The 15,615-nt window shown below is 48.1% G+C and overlaps 1 protein-coding gene across 8 annotated transcripts in view; it reads right to left on the bottom strand.

Annotated features, from left to right (window-relative positions):
* Window positions 1–458: 458 nt before the first annotated feature.
* LOC128403894 (thyroid adenoma-associated protein homolog) overlaps window positions 459–15,615 on the bottom strand; it is a 74,156-nt gene continuing 58,999 nt past the window's right edge. For 5 of the 8 annotated variants that reach the window (XM_053369040.1, XM_053369045.1, XM_053369044.1 and 2 more), the window contains 3 exons: window positions 12,356–12,561; window positions 3,790–4,734; window positions 459–1,166 (listed from right to left, as the gene is read on the bottom strand). In XM_053369040.1, the coding sequence (XP_053225015.1) occupies window positions 961–1,166; window positions 3,790–4,734; window positions 12,356–12,561 (1,357 nt within the window). In that variant the 3' untranslated portion in view covers window positions 459–960. Of the gene's footprint in view, window positions 1,167–3,766; window positions 4,735–11,121; window positions 11,407–12,355; window positions 12,562–15,615 lie in introns of those variants that run through there. The other 3 variants (XM_053369042.1, XM_053369046.1, XR_008328019.1) reach the window with 3 other exon arrangements.

Here is a 15,615-nt window from a genome sequence, read left to right as displayed (position 1 = left end):
CTTGGGGCAAGATCTTCCGGGAAGAGTTGCTGTGCTAAGTCTGGCCTCCTGAGCTGTTTGTTTCTTTGAATACATAGTTCGCTTCACTGATACCACCTGAGTTATTACAGTGGTACCTTGGGTTACATACGCTTCAGGTTACATACGTTTCAGGTTACAGACTCTGCTAACCCAGAAATATTACCTCAGGTTAAGAACTTTGCTTCAGGATGAGAACAGAAATCGTGCTCTGGCGGTGCGGCGGCAGCAGGAAGCCCCATTAGCTAAAGTGGTGCTTCAGGTTAAGAACAGTTTCAGGTTAAGAACGGACCTCCGGAACGAATTAAGTACTTAACCCGAGGTACCACTGTACTGATCTGCCCCTGGCTCCTGTCCCTGCCATGCAAAGTGAGAGCAGCATCTGTTGCCCCGCCCACTTGCCTCTGGCCCCGCCCACAATCACGCGGTCCTCAGAAGGCTCCCCGGACTGAGGCCCTCACGGTTCCCCGGCCCTGTAAGAAAGGAGAACGTTGCTGTTCGCCAACTTCAACAATTCACCGTTTACGTGAATAAGGATGCTCTGAATCTGTAGAGTGTCTCTTTGACAAATGGCAGGATCGGGAGATGTGTGATTGTCTAGGTGTGGCTGGACTTCAACTCCCATCATCCCTTGCTGTTGGGAGTTGTGTTCCATCAACATCTGGAGGGCCAAATGAGATATACGGAAAGGGCAAAGAGATTGGAGTCGCCAGACACATCTGAAAGCCCTGTTCCTAAGCCCAGAAGCCAATCAGTGATTTACAGGCGCTTGGTGATGAGAAAGGCACTCTGTGCATGCTCAAGGGTACAGTGATGGTGGTGACGATTTCACACCCACTCACACTGAGTCTGGCTCCGAGTCCTGCCCTCCCTCTGAGATGCATGAAGTTCCTGGTGGAAAGCTCAAATTCAGAGAAGAGAAGAACTTCTCAGACACTGTTCTCATGTGCCCAGCTCACGGCGGAGCTTGAGGATTTCCAACAACAGTTTCTCTTTCTCCAGAAGGATCTTTTCCTTCTGCAGCTGGAGGGTTTCCTTCTGCAGTTCTAGAACCTCGGTTTGCAGCTGGCTCTGCCTCTCCAAAAGCTCTCTGGATGGGCCTCTGGTTAGCGTGCTGCAACCCTTCTGGCTGGGGTGCAAATCTTCAGCTGCAAGCAAACAGAAGCCCAAGAAAAAGAGGGTTAAAGCAGAGAGCCAGGGGAACCTGTCTGAAACGCCAACAAGGCGAAACTTAGCCAAAACAGTCAAAACTTCAACTAAGCCCATCTGTACTCCCATACTTAAAGGTAAAGGGACCCCTGACCATTAGGTCCAGTCGTGACTGACTCTGGGGCTGCAGCGCTCATCTTGCTTTATTGGCCGAGGGAGCAGCTTCCAGGTCATGTGGCCAGCATGACTAAGCCGCTTCTGGCGAACCAGAGCAGCGCACGGAAACGCCGTTTACCTTCCCGACGGAGCAGTACCTATTTATCTACTTGCACTTTGACGTGCTTTTGAACTGCTAGGTTGGCAGGAGCAGGGACCGAGCAACAGGAGCTCACCCCGTTGCAGGGATTCGAACCGCCAACCTTCTGATCGGCAAGTCCTAGGCTCTGTGGTTTAACCCACCAGTGTCCCCACTTCCATACTTACTCTATATCTAATTGCTTGCTTCACTTAACAGATCATGGATCACCCCCCCAATGCAGGTGTCCTATCACTCATGATTGCACTGCATCGTGGGTTTTATAGTCTCAAGCCAGCACATGCATACTTCCAGCATTTGCAACCTACAGAACCTGCTGTACATTAAACAGTTTTTTAAAAAGTTCCCTCATTTGACACCGCATACTAAACACTTGGCCACAAAGTTCACCAGGGATGCATTCACACAGCAGTGTATTCAATCTCCTGACGGTAAATAGCACGTCAGTCACTCGTTTCCAGGTTATTTGATTCCAGAAAGAATCTGTGGGCAGCCTATTTCACCTGGAAAATATTGGGGGTCAAGTAGCAAGTCTTTGGGCATGCAACTCTTTCCTGCTGTTTTGACAGGGGAATCGCGGGTGAACAGAAATGCTGCAGCGTGGGGGGAAATAAATTATAAAACGAGACAGGAGCACTAGTATTATAATCAGGAATGCAAACACAATATTCCCTACCTCTGAATGCACCCTCAGTGGCCTTGGGCCAGTTATCATTTTTCAGCTGAACCTAGATCGCAGGGCTGTTTGTGAGGACAAAATGAGGACGGGGAAAACCTTTGGTTCTCTGAAGGAAAGGTGAACTATAACTGCATTCATTAAAATAGGGTGTCAAACCTCAGGCTCTCTAGCCTTATCTGTCTGGCCAGGCTTCCTCAACCTCGGCCCTCCAGATGTTTTGAGACTATAATTTCCATCATCCCTCACCACTGGTCCTGCTAGCTAGGGATCATGGGAGTTGTAGGCCAAAAACACATGGAGGGCTGAGGTTGAGGAAGCCTGGTCTGGCCTTTGGAATTCTCCCCAGGCCACACCCCCACTGACAGGCCACACCCCTCACTGGCCCCGCTTCAAGCTACAACCACTTGACTGTGTCACTGGACTGATAATCCTTCTTGCATTTAGCAATTAGCTCAGTTGGTGAGAGCGTGGCGCTGATAATCAAAGAATCAAATAGTACTTCAGGTTAAGAACTTTGCTTCAGGATGAGAACAGAAATCGTGCAGCGGCAACAGGAGGCCCCATTAGCTAAAGTGGTACCTCAGGTTAAGAACAGTTTCAGGTTAAGAACGGACCTCCGGAATGAATTAAGTTCTTAACCCGAGGTACCACTGTATCTGACTTTTAGAAGACATCTGAAGGCAGCCCTGTTTAGGGATGTTTTTAAAGTTTGATGTTTTATCATGTTTTTTAATATTCTGTTGGGAGCCGCCCAGAGTGGCTGCGGAAACCCAGCCAGATGGGTGGGGTATAAATAATAAATTATTATTATTATTATTATTAATCACAGAATCATAAGACTGCAGACTTGGAAGGGACCTGATGATCATCTGATCCAACTCCCTGCAATGCAGGAATTATGCAGCTGTCCCATACAGGGATCGAACCTGTAACCTTAGCATTATCTGCACCACGCTCCAACCAACAGCGCTATCCACGCATATCACGTCGAGGTTGCAGGTTCCGTCCCCATACAGGCCACCTGCATATTTCCTGCATTGCAGGGGGTTGGACTAGATGACCGCCAGGGTCCCTTTCCACTCTGCAGTTCTATGATTCTACACTTGAACAGAGGACTGACAGGGGTTTGCGAGTGCGTGCAGAAACCAAAGGTCAATTTTACATGCATTCCTTTGCCCACTTCTGCACCTGGCACGGCCCAGCGTGGGCTTGGCCTGGAAAGGGTTCCCTATGGTGCTGGAGGAGACTCTTGAGAGTCCCATGGACTGCAAGAAGATCAACCCTATCCATTCTGAAGGAAATCAGCCCTGAGTGCTCACTGGAAGGACAGATCCTGAAGCTGAGGCTCCAATATTTTGGCCACCTCATGAGAAGAGAAGACTCCCTGGAAAAGACCCTGATGTTGGGAAAGATGGAGGGCACAAGGAGAAGGGGACGACAGAGGACGAGATGGTTGGACAGTGTTCTCGAAGCATGAGTTGGACCAAACTGCGGGAGGCAGTGGAAGACAGAAGTGCCTGGCGTGCTCTGGTCCATGGGGTCACGAAGAGTCGGACACGACTAAACAGCAACAAACCCTGTAATAAACAGACAAGCAGTTCAACCTGAGTTGGGCAGAGATCCTCACCGTGATCATCGAGGGCGGAGGGGGTGCCTTTGGCACCGGAACTCCCAATGCTGCTGTTTTGAATCAAGGGGCTGCAGGTAGTTCCCAGACAAGGACATTCCAGCTGGTGGCTTAAAGGGCACTCAAGCTTACATGACAAAGGCAAGTCTGATGAGCAGGTACTAGGTTCTGGCATTCTACAAACACTGGACCGCCCCGATTCCCCCCTTTGGGGCAAAAGCATCCTGGGGATTTGCGCACAGTGCGGCTGGTCTGAGTGATGCACGTAGCTCAACGAGACCCCCTTGCAGGGCTCCGCCGACATCTTTCCCCCTCTCTCTCGAGTGTCCTCTCCACGTCGTTCGACGTCGTCCCCGGACTGCGAGAGGCTGGCAAAGTTCTGCCTTGCTAAATCTGCCTGTGGCGATCCCCCGTTGGCTTTGGGCTTTCCGGGAGCCTCAATTCGGCAAGGCTGCCAGTAGTGGCTGTCGTTGTGGAGATACGACAGGCAAGGCGAGCTTGAGGGCACCTCGGCGTGGATTGTTGGCGACGCGTCTCCTCCGGGGCTGCCCGGAGACTCAGCTCTCAAGCCAGGACCGTAAAGCAACGGTCTGGGGAGCGTGGGGTCCGTTTTATTGAGGAGAGCGACGATATCGCGGAAGAGGCGTTCCCGGGGCTGCCTCTGCAGCAGAGGGTGCTTCTCCACGCTCAGACTCTTGCGGGCGTCCACCACCATGTTTTTCCACTTCTTGAGGATCTCTTGCGGCGTGCGCTGAATGAGAGGATTCAGAGAGTTGACGGCCGCGGCGATCTCCTCCCAGGCCCGTTGGCGGGCGACGGTATTGCTGTAGCGGCCGCTCTTCGGGATCAGGATGTCCTTGCGGAGAGCAAATCCTTCCAGGATCAGGAACTTCTCCTCATCAGAAAACTTGATCCTCTTCGCCTTGGCTGTTGCCATGTTGGCTCCTGCAGTTCAAAAGACAAGCAGAATCTTGATACAGTGGATGCTCAGGTTGCGAACGTGATCCGTACAGGATTTCTGATTAACACCCTAGTTGCTAACTCTGGAGAGACTTAAGAACAACCTCTTTGAGGCTCTTTGGGTTTATGCATTCACAGGGATAGATAAAATCTCTTGTTTATGGACTAGAGAGCAAAAGGCTTGTAAATTGGAGGCCCACAAGATTCTTGCACAGAAAGAAAACCTTTTCCCAGATCATTCCACCTAAGAGGTTAAATGCAACTAAAACAACACATTAAAACATTCAAATCACAATATGCACCTGGGGTCTCTAATCCTTATATCAGTCTTTAGCTTAAGTTCAGTGTAATGCTCAATATTGCCTGATTTTCCATTCTGTGCCCCACTTTATTTGGTATGATTTTACGATACTTGCTGCTTCACTTAAGTTGTTCTTTTCTTTACTGTTATTTTATGTTGTGAATTTTTTGGGGAGGGGATATAATTCAATAATCATTTTTTTTAAATATCCCTGCTTTCTTAAAAATTTTCCCTTAAACTACAGTTCCCATAATTTTTTTTTTTTGGGGGGGGTGTCACATGCTTTAGATGTATTAGTAAGTAACTGACAAAACAGGAAGTGTTATCATCGAAGGCCTCTTTCACGACACAATATACACAATCACTGTTCCAATCTCGCCCTCACTCTGTCCGGCGTCCCAGTGAACTTAACTACTCCCCGAAAAACAAAACAGGGGGAACTGGAGCACATGGTTCTCCCCCTTATTTAACCCCCCACAACGCCCTGTGAGATACATCAGGATAGCAACTGCCCCAAGATCACCCAAGTGGAGGATTTGAACCCTGATCTCCCAGGTCCTGGTCCAACACACTAACCACTGCACCACACTGCCTCTCCTTTATGAATATAGGAAGCTGCCTTCTACTGAAGCCAGACCATTGGCCCATCTAGCTCAGTTATTGCCCACAATGACCGGCAGAAGCTCTCCAGGGACTCAGCATCTCCTGGATTGAACCCACCAACTGCAACTTCTGGAGCTAAAGGGAATCACCCCCTGAGCATGTGCAAAGTGCTGGTGCACCTTCTGCGTTCAAATCAGATGCTCTACCTCTGAGCAATTCCTTCTTCTCTGGGACCCGTAACTTTTCACAAGCTGTTTCACACGTATGATCAGTTGCGTGGGTCTTCCCGCTGGCCGTTTTGCTAGTGTTTTAGGCTCACTTCCCAGCACCGCAGTTTGCCTAACTGTGATTTTGTTACACCGATGTCTCGAGAGTGCCCTGATAGCTTTAAAAAAGAAATTTTACCAAATTACATAGCAAGGATGCGCTGGATTATGGAGAAAGCTAGAGAGTTCCAGACTATTTAAAATTTTAAAAGATGATGCTGTTAAGGTGCTACACTCAATATGCCAGCAAGTTTGGAAAACTCAGCAGTGGCCAGAGGATTGGAGAAGATCAGTCTACATCCCAATCCCAAAGAAGGGCAGTGCCAAAGAATGCTCCAACTACCGCACAATTGCACTCATTTCACACACTAGCAAGGTTATGCTTAAAATTCTACAAGGAAGGCTCAAGCAGTATGTGGACCGAGAACTCCCAGAAGTGCAAGCTGGATTTCGAAGGGGCAGAGGAACCAGAGACCAAATTGCAAACATGCGCTGGATTATGGAGAAAGCTAGAGAGTTCCAGAAAGACATCTACTTCTGCTTCATTGACTATGCAAAAGCATTTGACTGTGTTGACCACAGCAAACTATGGCAAGTTCTTAAAGAAATGGGAGTGCCGGATCACCTCATCTGTCTCCTGAGAAATCTCTATGTGGGACAAGAAGCTACAGTTAGAACTGGATATGGAACAACTGATTGGTTCAAAATTGGGAAAGGAGTACGACAAGGCTGTATATTGTCTCCCTGCTTATTTAACTTATATGCAGTACAGTATTCATCATGCGAAAGGCTGGGCTGGATGAATCCCTAGCCGGAATTAAGATTGCTGGAAGAAATATCAACAACCTCAGATATGCAGATGACACAACCTTGATGGCAGAAAGTGAGGAGGAATTAAAGAACCTTTTAATGAGGGTGAAAGAGGAGAGCGCAAAATATGGTCTGAAGCTCAACATAAAACCCCCCGAAGATCATGGCCACTGGGCCCATCACCTCCTGGCAAATAGAAGGGGAAGAAATGGAGGCAGTGAGAGACTTTACTTTCTTGGGCTCCATGATCACTGCAGATGGTGACAGCAGTCACGAAATTAAAAGACGCCTGCTTCTTGGGAGAAAAGCAATGACAAACCTAGACAGCATCTTAAAAAGCAGAGACATCACCTTGCCAACAAAGGTCCGTATAGTTAAAGTTATGGTTTTCCCAGTAGTGATGTATGGAAGTGAGAGCTGGACCATAAAGAAGGCTCATCGCCGAAGAATTGATGCTTTTGAATTATGGTGCTGGAGGAGACTCTTGAGAGTCCCATGGACTGCAAGAAGATCAAACCTCTCCATTCTGAAGGAAATCAGCCCTGAGTGCTCACTGGAAGGACAGATCCTGAAGCTGAGGCTCCAAGACTTTGGCCACCTCATGAGAAGAGAAGACTCCCTGGAAAAGACCCCGATGTTGGGAAAGATGGAGGGCACAAGGAGAAGGGGACGACAGAGGACGAGATGGTTGGACAGTGTTTTCGAAGCTACCAGCATGAGTTTGACCAAACTGCGGGAGGCAGTGGAAGACAGGAGTGCCTGGCGTGCTCTGGTCCATGGGGTCATGGAGAGTCGGACACGACTAAACGACTAAACAACAACAACAACATAGCAAGGAAGGAAAGTCTACAACTTACCGCCTCTCCTACCCGCCGGGTTTCGGGGCTCTCGCATCTCCTTCGTCCTCATCACACTCTCCAAAGCGAAGAACAAGGGGCGTTGCGTGTCTGTGCATACGCACACCCCCCCCTACTCGCTTCCCTTCTGACCACTTCCTACCAACCGCAACTTCTGGAGCTAAAGGCAGCGCCCCCTGAGCATGTGCAAAGTGCTGGTGCCACCGATGGCGAGGATGCAGGAGGGGGACCCCGTTCCGGTCGTTTTTGATAGCAAAAGCAATGATAGCCACAAACCATACAAATAATAATAACACGGGGGCGGGGGGGGGGAGGGAGGAGGGAGAGGAAATGGCTCTGGAGAAAGCCACGCGGTATTTCCCTTAGATTTTCTCGCTCGATGGTATTTCCTCTCCCACCTTTTTGGTCCGAGAAGGGCGAGGAGGCGGCGGAGGAGAGAGGCGCCTCCAAGCTCAGGAGCGCGCAAGGCTTCGCCCGTGCGCCATCGGAGCGCAGTGCGGACGCAGCAGCCAAGATCCGCCTTTGGGACTCCTTCTGCAAAGGGGGCAGGCAAGTGGGGGTCCGGGTTAACCCTCCAAGTCACGGGATCGTCACCGCCTGGCCGACGACGTGGAGAACTGACCTCAGCCAGTTCGCTGGAGCCTTAAAAAATAAAGTGTCCAGCATTTACTCAGAGTAGACCCATCGGGGCGCATGCAACTGAACTCTGCCCACAGTACAACCACGGAAAGGAAGGAAATTTAAGTTTGCTTGTTTATTTTGCATTTATGCCCCACTTTTTTATTACACCAAGGAGCCATTTAATCCCCACAACCACCTGGGAATCTGTGTGTTCTTCCTTCCATGGTTTGGTGTTCCTTTTTTTTATATTAAGGCTATTTATTTTTTTAAAAATTGCACATTGCTGTTCATAAAAATATGAGTGGTTTGCAACAGCCATATGGTATCTAAAACCAGTTAGTTAGTTATTAAATTTCTGTGCTGCCCTTCCTCAGAGGATCACAGGGTGGTTTATGATATAAGGTCACAAAAATAAGTACCGTAGTAGGAAAAAACAATAAACCTCCTCCCCCCCACCCCCAACCGAGTTTAAAAGGCCATAGAGGTCCTTGAGGGATTGCAGTCCTGAGCTGTTTTATTTATTTTATTTTATTAAATTCGTATACCGCCCTTCATCCAAAGATCTCAGGGGGGTTCACAACGTTAAGGCTTTATAGGTCAAAACCAGCACTTTGAAGGGGTCCTGGAAACTGATTGGTAGCCAGTCCAGTTGGGCGGGGATTGGTGTCAAACCGTCTTGCCCCAGTGAGCAACTGGCTGCTTAATTCTGCACCAACTGGGGGTTGGACTAGATGACCCTTGAGGTCCCTTCCATCTTCTACAGTTCTATGGTAACGCACTGCAGTAATTTAACCTAGAGGTTACCAAAGCATAGATAGAAGTCAGGCTAACCCGGTTCAGATAAGGGGTGCAGCTGGGCCACCAGCAGAAACTGATGGAAGGATAAATAATCCAGTCCATTATTGAGGCAAGACACCGGTCCAGCACTTCCACTGCCTTACCTGCAGATGCAAAGGAGAAGTAGAGCTCTGTGTGTCATCACGAAATTGCTGACAAGGTGGTCCAAAACTCCGGATGACCCCACTCTGTGGTTTCATGCATATGTTGAACAGCACTAAAGCAGTGCCACCCATCCAGTAATAAGCATATGAAAATGGAAAACCAGCTGTTCTGGAAAGGTGTGTTCTGAATTGTCTGCAGAAGTCTGACGGAATAGATTTTTTTTTCTAGCAGGCATTTAAAAGTTGAAATGGAAGGCTCCTGTTGAATCTCCGTTGGTTGGCAGAGCATTCCACAAGACGGACTCCATATGTTTATGAATTTTTCACATAATAATAATAATAATAATAATAATAATAACAACAACAACAACAACAACAATTTATTTATACCCCACCCATCTGGGTGGGTTTCCCCAGCCACTCTGGGTGGCTCCCAATATTAAAAAAACATGATAAAACATCAAACATTAAAAACATCCCTAAAGAGGGCTGCCTTCAGATGTCTTCTAAAAGTCAGATTATTTCCTTGACATCTGAATGGAGGGCATTCCACAGGGAGGGTGTCGTTACCAAAAAGGCCCTCTGCCTGGTTCCCTGAAACTTCACTTCTCGCAGGGAGGGAACCGCCAGAAGGCCCTCAGACTTTAGTGAGCAATGGGGGTGGAGACGCTCCTTCAGGTATACTGGGCTGAGGCCATTTAGGTCTTTAAAGGTCAGCACCAACACTTTGAATTGTCCTTGGAAACCTACTGGGAGCCAGTAAGTCATGATGACTATGTCAATGTCTCCATTCTTAACTGACTGAAAACCAAACACACACACACACACACACACACACACACACACACACACGAATCAATTCACAGGAATTAACAACATTCACGTTCGTTCTTTCCTTTTAAATATCCCACTCTATTAAAATGAGAAAATCTGGTACAAGCTCATTTTGTCCATATTCCACTTGACAAGTTTATTTTCCTCAGCCCTCTAGCGGGATCTTGAGCTCCTTAGAACAAGAGCAAAGAAGCGAGCCTTGAAAACGGATGCAGTAAAATGCAGCCAGCTGAGAAAAAAACTGAGCTACATTCACAGTAAAAATCTACCCAACAGTAGGGCAGACTGTTAAGTTGCAGACTGTCCTCCTTACCCTGAAAGCACAACATTTACTGTGGGGTGGGGGGAGAGAGAAGGGGGAAGCCAACACTGTTAAGGGCAGGGAAGGAGAAACTTTTGCCCACCCCCAGATGTTGCTGAACTACAACTCCCATCACGCCTGGCCATTGGTCATGCTTGCTGGGGCTGGAGTTGTAGTTCATCAATACAGCTGGAGCACCAACAGTTTCTCCCTGCCTGGAGCAGAGGATCGCTAAGCACTGGCATGATTCCACCCACTAAGGCTACTGATTGGCCTCGACAGGAAGAGCCATAGAGACTTCCTGTCTGTTGCATGGTCTGGCTTGACTTCCCACCTCCTGCCCAATAGCTTCTTATAGCTGAGCTCTGACTTGCAAGCCTTTCATCTTGAGTGTTATGTACTGAAGTTCTCACCCTGGGCCAGCAGGGGGATACTGTAGATAGTTTTCACTCAGGTCCACATATGCAAATAAGGGATTGAAAGTGACGTTCAGTGTTTGGGTAGTTACAGAAAGTGTTACAGTTGCGTTGTAGTGGAGCTCTATATAAGCAGGCTGGCTGAACCCTTCAGTTCTGTTCTGGCCCGTGAATAAACAAGAGCTGTTTGAAGAATCGCTGTGTCGTCTGATATGTTCACCCACAACTTAACACTGAGAAACCTCCAAAACATCTTTAGGTGGAAGGAAAGATATTCCATTTGGTCCTGGCCATTCGGAAGCTGCCTGCATCAACGGAAATTTAGATTTTGGGCCAGCAAGTCCCTCTATTCTGTGTAAGAGGATGCAATGGTGATCTCCCAAGTAGCAGCCTCTTTCTCCTTTATGGTTTTTGTTAAAAAAAAAGCCCTTGGTGAGTCACTAAAGAAATAAATCAGAATGACTCTTGCCCTGTCTCTAAGTTGATTGCAAAAGTCATTCCATGTTGAGTCAGCAGCTTCTGAGTAGACAAAGCCACACATCTCAGCTTCTGGGCAGTGAAGTCAATCCCTTCGACGTTGGGTTGACTCGTCTTTTCCAGGAGCTCCAGCATGCTTGCCAGAAGGACAGCCTTGACCAGCAGTGCTGCGATGGCAACGTGGACTTTTGGACAACCCAGAGCCTTCAGGTGCAGAGAAGCGCTGTCAGCTGAAAGACACAGGACACACATTTGAGCGCTGAGGCCAGCCCTTCCCCAACCGAGTGCCCTCAAGACATTTGGGATGGCAATTCCCATGGATGATAATGATAATGATCATGATATATTATTAATACCCCACTCATCTGGTTGGGGTTCCCCAGCCACTCTGGGCGGCTCCCAACAGAATACAGTCATACCTCAGGTTAAATGTGCTTCAGGTTGAGCGTTTTCAAGTTATGCTCCGCGGCGACCTGGAAGTCATGGAGCACATTACTTCCGGGTTTTGCCACTCGCGGATGCACAGGCACTCAAAATGACGTCACGCGCATGCGCAGAAGCAGCAAAACACGACAGTCGCGTCTTATGTTTTACCCAGGATGTGAATGGGGCTCCAGAACGGATCCCGTTCGCATCCAGAGGTACCACTGTATGATTAATAATAATAATAATAATAATAATAATAATAATAATAATAATAATAATAAAGCATCAAACATAAAAAGCTTCCCTAAACAGGGCTGCCTTCAGGTGTCTTCTAAAAGTCAGGTAGTTGTTTATTTCCTTGACATCTGATGGGAGGCGTTCCACAGGGCGGGTGACACCACCAAGAAGGCCCCCTGCCTGGTTCCCTGTAACCTCACTTCTCGCAGTGAGGGAACCACCGTAGGCCCTCTGAGGTGGACCCTGGTGTCCGGGCTGAATGATGGGGGTGGAGACACTCCTTCAGGTATTTATATTTTAGATGCCAGGCAAAAATGTTCCCAGGTCCCATGGCTTTTTAAATGCGAATGTGGGAAGGGGAGGGTCTACTGTTTTGTAGTCTTTGTTTTAATTATTTACTTACTTGTGTTTCATCTTGTATTTTATTCTGTGAACCGTCCCGAAATCTTGCAACGAAGGGCGGTACATAAATTGAATAAGCAGTAATAATAACTGCTCTGCAGGTTTCAAACTCACCTTGGCTCCACCACAGCCTGCAGTGATGGAGGCTAGAGAAGACTCCGGGCCCAGTGGCTTTTAGCCAGCACTGCATGGGTACCCAAAGCTTCAGGGAGGTGGACGCTCTGCCAAGCAGCTGGAGGAGAAAAGGCAGCAGCGTTTGAGAAAAGATAACTGGTTCTGCGTAAACGTTGGGCTCGTCCTCTTTGTAAAGACTGACGACCCTGAAAGAGAGAGAGAGATGTGCTTAAAAGCCACTGTATTTGATTTAGCGAGCTAACTAACTTTTTTCTTCTGCTCTTCCTATTTTGTTGTTGTACCGTATTTTTCGCCCCATAGGATGCACTTTTTCCCCTCCAAAAAATGAAGGGGAAATGTGAGTGCGTCCTATGGGGCGAATGCAGGCTTTCACTGAAGCCTGGAGAGTGAGATGGGTCGGTGCGCACCGATGCCTCTAGCTCTCCAGGCTTCAGGAAGCTATCCGCAAGCCTTGTGCGCCCGGCGGGAGGTCCCGCCGGGCGCGCGAGGCTTGGGGCGGCAGCTTGCAGCCTGAAGCACGGGGAGCCCTCCGGAGGGCACCCCATGCTTCGGGCAGGTGTGCGCAAGGCTTGGGGCTGCAGCTGCGGCTGGGGGGGGGGAAATAATTTTTTTTTATTCATTTCCCCCCCAAAAAACGAGGTGCGTCCTATGGGCCGGTGCGCCCTATAGGACGAAAAATACGGTACTTTGAATACTTTAAGATTCAACAATAACAAAAAATCCACAATCACTACTACATCAGTTCATTACAATTGACCATCTTTAACAATAGTTGAAAAATTGCAGAGCATCACTTTAACTTACTCAAATTTTCATATTTAACTTTTATCTCTTAGCAGAAAAGGGCCAAAAAAAAGAAGCTAGAGATTAAAAGAAGAAGAAAAAAGATTTAAAGAAAGAATTAAAGACTTTGTGGATAATCAGAAAATTCTTAATAATTATTCATAAAGGACAGTTTATAAAAAGTAAAAAAGGAGGCCAGATACAGTATAAAGGAAGTATTTTATTTGTATTGTTTGTATTTCTGTATGTTATGTTCACTGTGCGTTATGTTCACGTCTAATGTGTATGGGGGGTGGGGGGGTTGTGTTATGTTGTAAATAAAATTCCAATAAAATTTTAATAAATAAATAAATAAAAGGGGGGAAATAAACACATTTGACTTCCAATTAGACTCACTGTATTATTATTTCTATTATTTTTTTCACACACAGTTCCAGATTACAGTGGTGCCTCGCAAGACGAAATTAATTCGTTCCACAAGTTTTTTCTTCTTGCGAAGTACGGTTTCCCATAGGAATGCATTGAAAATCAATCAATGCGTTCCTATGGAGACCGTCCGGGGACAGACGGGAAGCGCCGCGCACCTTCCCCTCTGTCCCCGGACCTGTTTAAAGCTTCTCCCCGTTGCCGCCCCTTGCTTCAAAAGAGGTCCGGGGACAGCGGGGAAGACGCGCTGCGCTTCCCCGCTATCCCCGGAGCTTGCGGGGCAAGCTTCGTTTTGCGAAGCAAGCCCATAGGGAAATGCGTCTTGCGAAGCGGCTAAGAAAACGAAAAACTCCTTCGTCTAGCGAGTTTTTCGTCTTCCGAGGCGTTCGTCTTGCGGGGTACCACTGTACTATATTACTTTCTCTGTTTTCATCAGATACCAAAAATACTATATTTCTTATTTTACAAAAATCATTCTAGTTCTGCCAGGAGATGTTTATTATTACAATAGTTTTCCAGATATTTTTTAAAGATTTTCCATTCTTTCTGTACTTTCTGTTTTGGATAACCTCTGACTCCACCTGTCATCATAGCCAGCTGCAGATATTCTATCATTTGGACCTGCCACTCATTTATCGTAGATGTTTTATTACTTTTCCACTTTCTTACAATTACGATCCTGGCTGCTACTGTTGTGTACATAAAAAGGGGTCCAAATTCTTTTTTTATTTCTGGTGGCATTATACCTAGGAGGAAGGTTTCAGGTTTTTTTCTTAAACGAGAACTTAAATAAAGTTCTCATTTAAGGTCTTCTGCTCTTCCTAGAGTGTCCGGGGAATCGAACCTGAAACCTTTGGCATGCAAAGTGGATCCTCTAAAGGTAAAGGGACCCCTGACCATTAGGTCCAGTCGCGGACGACTCTGGGGTTGCGGCGCTCATCTCGCTTTACTGGCCGAGGGAGCCGGCGTACAGCTTCCAGGTCATGTGGCCAGCATGACTAAGCCGCTTCTGGCGAACCAGAGCAGCGCACGGAAACGCCGTTTACCTTCCCGCCGGAGTGGTACCTATTTATCTACTTGCACTTTAACGTGCTTTCGAACTGCTAGGTTGGCAGGAGCAGGGACCGAGCAGCGGGAGCTCACCCCGTCGTGGGGATTCGAACCGCCGACCTTCTGATCGGCAAGTCCTAGGCTCTGTGGTTTAACCCACAGCGCCACCCTCTACAACTGAGCTATATGGCCTTCCTTAGCAAATCCCTAGCAAGATAACAAAGAAATTCATTGGGTCAGACTCCAGAGCAGCCTTCCCTAACTCAATGCCCTCTAGATGTCATTGGACTCCAACTCCCATCAGTCTCAGCAGTATGGCCAATGATTGGGGTGATGAAAACAATAGTTCAATAACATACGGAAGTCCTGGTGGTGGTGGTTAGATTATTAACTGCCCATCCCCAGAAGGGTTGTGGTGGTCCCAGCACTTGCCCCAAACCCTGGAGAGCTGCTGCCCACCAGGGTAGACAAAACTGTGCTGAATGGACCAACTGGTCTAAGGGGACGCGGGTGGCGCTGTGGGTAAAACCTCAGCGCCTAGGACTTGCCGATCGCTTGGTCGGCGGTTCGAATCCCCGCGGTGGGGTGAGCTCCCGTCTTTCGGTCCTAGCTCCTGCCCAACTAGCAGTTTGAAAGCACCCCTAAGTGCAAGATGATAAATAGGTACCGCTTTATAGCGGGAAGGTAAACGGCGTTTCCGTGTGCTGTGCTGGTGCTGGCTCGCCAGAGCAGCTTCGTCACGCTGGCCACGTGACCCGGAAGTGTCTGCGGACAGCGCTGGCTCCCGGCCTATAGAGTGAGATGAGCGCACAACCCTAGAGTCTGTCAAGACTGGCCCATAGGGGCAGGGGTACCTTTACCTTTAACTTAGGGTTACCAGACGTCCCCGTTTCCCGGGGACAGTCCCCAGATTTGCAAATCTGTCCCTGCACAAATTCCGTCACCGGGATATCCCCAGACTTGCAAATTTGTCCCCGGGA

This window comes from Podarcis raffonei, chromosome 16 (assembly GCF_027172205.1).
Source record: "Podarcis raffonei isolate rPodRaf1 chromosome 16, rPodRaf1.pri, whole genome shotgun sequence".
NCBI classification, from domain to species: domain Eukaryota; kingdom Metazoa; phylum Chordata; class Lepidosauria; order Squamata; family Lacertidae; genus Podarcis; species Podarcis raffonei.
Note: the sequence above shows the minus strand (reverse complement) of the source record. Positions and strands in the feature narration are given on the sequence as shown.